Source organism: Trachymyrmex septentrionalis, unplaced genomic scaffold, assembly GCF_001594115.1.
Source record: "Trachymyrmex septentrionalis isolate Tsep2-gDNA-1 unplaced genomic scaffold, Tsep1.0 scaffold190, whole genome shotgun sequence".
In the NCBI taxonomy this organism is placed as follows: Eukaryota; Metazoa; Arthropoda; class Insecta; order Hymenoptera; family Formicidae; genus Trachymyrmex; species Trachymyrmex septentrionalis.
The window spans coordinates 1225248-1233356 of NW_017305072.1; the positions used below are offsets into that span (position 1 = coordinate 1225248).

General features: G+C 30.9%; 1 protein-coding gene across 9 annotated transcripts in view; it reads right to left on the reverse strand.

Annotated features, from left to right (window-relative positions):
* Positions 1–1119: 1119 nt before the first annotated feature.
* Positions 1120–8109, reverse strand: part of LOC108747076 — an 18940-nt gene continuing 11950 nt past the window's right edge. For 8 of the 9 annotated variants that reach the window (XR_001939215.1, XR_001939212.1, XR_001939211.1 and 5 more), the window contains 5 exons: positions 7901–8062; positions 6246–6483; positions 5849–6142; positions 2158–2457; positions 1120–1995 (listed from right to left, as the gene is read on the reverse strand). Coding sequence is in view for 1 of the 9 variants with exons in the window: in XM_018484331.1 (XP_018339833.1) it covers positions 1984–1995; positions 2255–2457; positions 5849–6142; positions 6246–6483; positions 7901–8062 (909 nt within the window). In the remaining 8 variants the exon portion in view is untranslated. The remainder of the gene's footprint in view (positions 1996–2157; positions 2458–5848; positions 6143–6245; positions 6484–7900; positions 8063–8109) is intronic. The other variant, XM_018484331.1, reaches the window with a different exon arrangement.

The window sequence follows — 8109 nt, forward strand, 5'->3', positions numbered from 1 at the left end:
AAAAAATATTTTTAATAATAAATGTAAATTATTAAAATTCAAATCTAACTTAAATTATCTTAATTTAATCTCTTTTAATTAACTTGTTGATTGAAGGGGTTAATGTGATGTCCAGCCTTTTTTAAAACAATATCACATAAAAATTTGTTTACATATGTGCAAAATACAAGTATAATCGGAATTTATGTTTCAGTATGATTGTACAATGATGAGAAAAGAGAATGCAATGGATCAAATATTTTATTGACGCATTTGAATTATAATGTACTATTTTTCTTTTTCATGATTTATACATATAGACTGGACAATATTGGCTCATTGTAGCATTTATCATATTTTATAATATTGCACTTGTTTGTCGTGCTGAATCGCACGCATGAATGTATCGAACATGATACGCGTATGATCACAGTAAAATTGTGAAATTTCCTAACTTCCCTTTTTTTCTTTTTTTTTTTTGTTATTAAGTTAAGAGCATTTTGTTCCACTTTGTGTTCAGCGAGTATACGATTCGGGCGTATGATAAAGTACGCCGTTATATAGGTCTTGTATTTTATTACAAATCTACAGATGACGATCACGCCTGCGTAATCGCCCTATCTATTGTCTGTATGCAACAAGCGTATATTGGCTATACAATTTTTTTTGTACTACAATGCCAACTCACGCTACTCTTTCACTCTCTAAAATGGCTATAGGCACCTAAAAATGGGATTTGCAAGCTTTTCCCGCGCATACTTGTTTTATTCTCATCTCTCTCCGTATGTATGGAAAGAATTTTTAGATTGTATGTGGGTAAAGTACAAATTCTTGAATTTTTTTGTTAGCTTAAGTTGAGCTCTGATTTTAAATAAATTATTTCCATACGATTATACATTTTTAAGTTCCTGTAAAAAAGTAATTAAGACATCGAGAAAAGCTTTATTAAAAATCTCTAAATAAGATAATATATATTTTTTATTTGTCTATTCCTTCAGATGTGATAAAATCATCGTTTGAAATAAGATTTATAAAGTTTTTTTATTTTACGGAATAAAAGAAAGGAAAAAGTGTGATATAATTAGAAGTAAAAGATCTATTTTATTCAAACTTATTTTTTGAAAATGTAATTTACCCACACACGTGACATATCTGCCGATCGAATTTTGCGAGCATAAAATCCGTGTATACGGATATACATATAATGTCAAATATTAAGATAATCGATAAAGAACTTGAAGTTATTATGTTCTACCGCGTTGGCCTTCGAAGTTCCACTACCTTGTGCCTAAGTCACCTAAATTGATTTCAAGAGTAGCATTTTCAAGAATAGGTTTTTCAAGAGGAGTTTTCCATTGTGATATATACGCCGCTGGTTCAAATATCACAGTTTATCGAGTATGATATGTAATTAGCGATTATATTCGATAGTTATCAATAGTAATAAAAGTATGTTGCGTATATCGTTATGCTTGTATATTACAATGCCCGTAGGATGACCAAACGTCTCTAATCGGCAACACTTACATCGTTAACTTTTCCATGTTAATACATAGAATGTTCTTTCAAGAAATTAAATATCGAAGATATCCTTGGCGCTTCATCTGTATGAGATTGATCAGACAGCCGTTTTGCATTATTTTATATTACGTATATATATTACAATATACTTTCTGCAACCTATCAATTTTATTACTATTCATTCTGTATACATTTCATTTCCGCTTCGTTCGGTGACCCTACTTGGACAATGCTCGCTTGCGTAATGAACGAGATAGTAAAGTCGAAAAATACAAATAGGTTCAGTTGCATATCTAATCGAGCATGCAGGCCGTTTCGTTTATTATCAACGAGACTCGTCTAAAGCGTATACGAAGTTGCGCTCCTTATAATAGGTAGTACGATAATAGTAGAAATCACAGTGTCTCGTTCGTTAACAACATTTGCGACGATATATCCTCAATTCCTGCAAATCGGTATCGCATCTTTTCTCCCGTTATAGTATTAATTATATTCCTGCAATTAAAATTAATTCTGATTAAAAATATAAATGCTGATCGGTACCATTGCTTATATTATATATCGATATCGTTTTACTATTAACTGAAAGGTATTGGTATCAACATGTTTAGTTAAAAATAGAATCGTGAAGTAAAAGATTGAAATTTGATACGACACCATTTCGTTTGGATTTTTCTGCAGAGTTATACGTAATACGATTCGAAAGGATGTTTCTCGCAGACTCTAATAGCCAGGTGAGGAATCAGAAGCATACGGAGGGTCTGTAAAGTCCGGTGTATCCGCACAGACGTGCACGAAGTGCCGGCAGAAGTATTGCCGCAGCAGATAGATTGTCTTGCAGCTGCGAACACTCGCAGATTAACAGATACATCTTGTCGCCTTGTGACATCGATTTGTGCAAAGTAATACGTCTGAGGCCCACAGATTTTGGCAAGTATCGATACATCATCCGCGCGCCTGCAACACAATAAAAGCTAATGTAGTATATCTTGATACACTGTCGGAATAAAATTTGCTTTTTTATTCGTGCAATTATTCGTATCTGTATAGATCAATATTTTATAGATTGTGTATAAAATATTCATTTTGTAAGAGATAAAACATCAAGTTTTAATAAGATTAACATTTTTATATAAATATTTAATATATTATTCCTCTTAAATTGTTTATATATATAATAATAATAAGTCTTTTAATAATAAATTCTTCAAATTGATTAAAGTTAATCTTTTAATCCTGAGAAAAATAAAATTGTAATTTTAATAAATCGAGATAATGAGAGTAAAATATTATACTCTGTGTAGTATTTTAATTATATTTTCTTATTAAAACTACAATTATTCGTTTAGTAAATTCGTTCTTTTTTTTACATACGATTTTAAAACATATCAAAATTAAAAAAAAATGATAAAATTTTATTTTTGCACAAATACTTCTTGCAATCGAAACGAAGAAAAATTTTATTTTTCAAATAAAAGCATTAAACATATTTAATCATTTTTTAAATAAAAATAATTACTGTTTATTTTATTATCAAACTTTTTTAGCAACAATACGATTATATTTTTTTAGTATAATATATATATATATATAAGCAAGTTATATCATTATTTTATGGATTTATTAGCGTCATCTAATTCATAAGATAAGAATACATTTATTACAAGATAAGAATACTTTGTACATACATATATATTAGCGACGCTAATGAGTCTACAAAGTAAAACGCGAAATATGTGATAATAATTTCAAAATCATTTTCCGACTTCAGGGAAGGGAAATGAATCTAAATGTTCATACATTTCGGATTCTAAATTCTTTAGATTGGAATCTTATTCTTTAGACTGAAAATTGAACTATAAAAGAGTGTCTCAGTTTTCATTCATATGAGTGAGCTAAATTTTCCCCAACAGCACAGAACTTACAACAATATTGCTGCAAGGTGTTGTAATAAGTTTTGTGCTGTTACACTGTTAAAAATATCATGAAATTTAATGTACTTTCAAGTGTTGTACACAAATTCAATTCAATTTTATGACACTAAATTAAATTTAATGTATCTGAAAAGTATATTTGTATACATGTACATGAAATTTAGTTTTTCTTCTCATAAAATTTTACGAAGTTTAGTATATTTTTTATTAAATTTTATATAGCTTTGCATGCAAATTAATATAAGTAAATGTTAAATTTAAGTTACTTACAACTTTATTTTCATTGACAACATTAAATTTTTTTAATGTATCTGCTTGAAATTTGTTTCTATTACATATATAACGGAAACAAATTCTTTTTTTTTAACAGTGTGGGATTTACTCTTCAGAGTAGGATTTACAAAAAAAAATTCTCTATAACAAGTTTTGAAGTGTATATAAAATATTTTGTATAATTGCTTAACACGATGTATTATAGCTGCACACACAGCGTGCGGTGTTCGTGTAAGATCGCTTTGTTATCATTTATGCGGCATAGCTCGAGCGGACGGGTAGCAATGCGTTGTTGCCTCTCATCGCATTATTATAATTCTCTTAGCACCGAGACACTACCATGTTTCCTGATATTCGCATTTCATGTATGTAAAATATTTCATACAACTGTTTAGCACGACGTATTATAACCTATACATACATGTGGTGTTCAGGCAAAATCGCTTTGTTATCATTTGCGCGGCTCGAGCGAACGGATAACGACGCATAGTTGTCTCTAGTCGTGTTGTTCTGATACTTTTTGGAACGATAAGTGAAAATAAGACAATCATTTTCTACGAACAATCAATTATGAGTGCGTACAATCGATTACTGTGATTAATGACTCGTGAGCTATTCGAGGCAGCGCAGACAATCGTTCCTCGAGACAAGCAACTGGTATAATTAATTTACTTGAGAGCATTTTGAAGTCGTAGACAATAGAAAGTACAATTTGCTATTTCATCGCAATGTTCATACGTAATTTGTTCCGCGAATAAGTAAATATTGAATCTATAAGCATCGCTAATGAAATAATTATCACGTATGATATGAATCATCATCCGTGATAATTATTTCATTCCCATTCTGATCCAGTCAGAAATGATAATGGAATCGACATCGATACGATTCCATTATCATTTCTGACTGGGTAGCGATGCTTAGATTCAACATTTACCTATTCGCGGGAGAATTAGTGCAAAGATATTGCACATGCGATATTGAAATTCGCGGTTAATATATTTTTGGACAATTTATTACGTCTTTAGCAATTTCTATCATTCCGTGCAATTCCTATTGTTTCGCGCGTAAAATTGGCAGCCATCTTTGTTAATGGAACTTCGCGGATGAACTTCGAGTGGAACGACGTCCCGACAAGCAGCATCGTTTAATCTCTAAATGCAGTTATAACGAGTCATTTTTCGACATTCGTCAACTGCATATAAACGTAAATTTAACGCTTGTATGGAGGTTAATAGCGAAAGCGCGTATTTCACGAGATTTATTCGATCGAAGTCTGTTGTTCAGGTAGTTGCAGGCAACCTAACCGTTTTCGAAAATTGCAAATACGGCAAATCGTACTTCACTTTCATGCACGATAGACTCTTTTGTGTTATTTTTTCTATCACAACATGATAAACTATTTAATCCCCTAAAGTGTGCGTCGCGTACTATTAATGTTGTAATTACAGTGCAAAGTGCCGCGCGTTGTATTCTGATTGTATATTCTGATTTTACATGCTTAATTATACTAATATAATTGTGTTTTGCAGGTATTGTGTATGCCAAATAAAAGGAGCAGGGAAATTGAAGAAGGCTAGAGAAGTATCGGATGATGATGGGACAATTATGAAGTGAGCACTTCATTATTTATTTGACATATTTATTGTTTGTGGAATTGTTTGCACAATATTGTGCTAAATTATTATTGCAAAATGCATATAACATTTTATTGTTAGCTTTGAATTTAGGAAATATTAAAAATATTTTATTAAGTATTTGTAGAAGGTTTAATATTGATGGAAATATACATGAAATATTCATGTTTATGATTGTAATGAGAATTAAATTTTTATTTATAAAATTTTATAAAAATTAATATTTAGCAAGCTTTCTTTCTCTCTAATACTTTTAGAATGAATCTCACTCTTAAAGATTAAAAATTGAGTTATTTTTTTTCAAAATTGACTCAATGTTTACTCTTTAGAGTGAGATTCCACTCCAAAGAATTTAGAGAGTTTGAAAATCATGTAGTATTATTATATTGCATAAGACTTTAATTTAAGTATATTTGTATTTTACAGATCAGTATTTATTACAACTCTGCTGCTTCGCATTATACTGGTTAGTCTTAAGTTATTTTATTTACTTTAATTACCTACCTGTCCAATAGAGCCAGTTTTGTTCGAATTTGAGACCGTCATCGCCCTCGAAAACTTTAAAAATCGACACTATGTAGCCGGTGGATGGAATAGGCGGTCTTCCACCGGGTGGTTCGAGCGGTGGTCTCGCGATGGTCGCTACCTCGTTGAACAGATCTAACGTGTGACTGGCAGCGTATCTGAGATCTCGAGGGTCGAACTTGCGTAGAGCCGCGCATTGCACTTCGTTGTAAAAATCTATGGGGTCTGTGTTCTGCTTATTTATTAGATAATACGTTATGAACGGGAAATCCGCTGAAACACGGAAATTCGGCTAAACGATCTTAAAAAATATTTGTCGTTGTCATATCGTTGTCTTTAAATCATAATCTTTAAAGGATAATCTGATTTTACGTACCGTTCTTCTCCATATTCGTAAGTAAAATACTTTGCGAAGCAGAAGGTGCTATCTCGGCGACTAGTTCCGCCGCGGTGTCGCGTTGTAGGACCAACGGACGAGACACTGGAGATTCCATTAACGGGTCCAGAGGTTCCAGTGGCGTCATGAAATGCGCGAGAACACATTGCTTCGGGTCCTCAACCTCAAGAACCGATAGAGGACTCCCCGGTCTCTTCTTATCAGCGACAGGAGCATGCTTTGATAAACGATAAAAATTAAATTACAAAGAAAGTGGAGTAGAATACAGAATTACGCGTAATTTATAATCTATATATTTTATTTATTTTATTTTATTTTTTTGTAATTTGATTTATCGTAATCATTATCCGAAGTAAATCGTAATTATTATTTGATTAATTTTTATTGTTATTTGATTATCAAATAAAAAAGCAAAAATAGTTTTTAGCAGAGATTTTTTATATAAATTTGGTCTTTTTTTACAAGTATTAAGATATAATTTTGTATTACTCTGTTTTATTAAATAATAGCGTTTTTCAGAATTGTGACTTACTGCGCTTTATTTTAGACATCTCTAGTCTCTTTCTCTAGTAGACATATTTTATCTATTTTTAGATTTATACGGAAGGTCGCAGCTCGTAAGAGTCTAAGGCCAATAGCTTGACTATTCTAATTTCAGTAAATGCTATGCTTGCTCAAGAATTGTTGATTACACATTTATTAATATTTTCCAATTGAGCAAGCAGCAATAAATTATATTTTACTGTATGTACATCAATTTTAAAATTTAAAAACCGCTTGAGAAAAAGAATTGTTTTATTTCTTTGATTTATATAAATTGCTCTGCAATTTCTTGTGATATTTAAAATTAATTTACTTTTAATGAAAATATTAAGTAACATTGCTTTACTGTGACATTACTTTACAATGACTTATAACTCGAATATTACAATACTTCGATATTTTAATTAGTAAATTTTAAAATTTTATAAAATTCTTTTTGCCAAAGATATGCGAATTAAAATATCGCTTATTTACTACACAGCTACAACAACAAAAATTATTATTTTTTAGTTATTTGTAGAAAAAGAACGGAAATTTAAAGAAAAAATAAAGAACATATATTTATTCTTCTACAATTAGAGTTATTACTGAAATTGCATTTCAAAATTAATATTATAAAATTTTCATAATTCAAAACATTGAAATTCATTTTCTAAGAATTGAACTTCGTTTTTAATTGTGTTGTTATTATAGCAAATAAGCGATATATATTCATGTTCCCTGGAAATATAAAGTGTGTGTTGCGTGCGATTAATGTCGGAAATGCTGTGCAAAACGTAGCGTTATCATTGTATTCTAACTTTTTATGTTTACATGCGTGATTATATGTATAATAATTAGTGTGTTTTGCATGTACAGATATTGTGTATGTTCGAAAAGAGCAATAATGGGGAAATAAGAGAGGAGGAAGAGGCAAGGAGGTATCAGGCAACGGAGCAACCGTGAGGTGAGCATTATTCATTTGATATATTTATTATTTGGAAAGGAAGAATAATGCTGCTCGTTTACTTTCCACTAATTCTGTAGTACACTAATTTTATAGTAATATTTTCTTCTTAAAAAAACACATGTATATTTTTTTATTGACTTACTGGTACACCGGCTGGTAAAAAACGTTCGAGAGAAGCGAGAGGTATAATAAAGCAGTCACGGTCCAAAGTGGCCAAAGAGATTGGTTCGCCTCGTGGCGGGCTGTTTCCAGAAACCACGAGAGGTGTGTAGGTACCGGAAGTACGGTTTCCGCTAAAGGATACCTGTAAAACGATAACACAGTTAAAAAATTATACTAAATATATATATA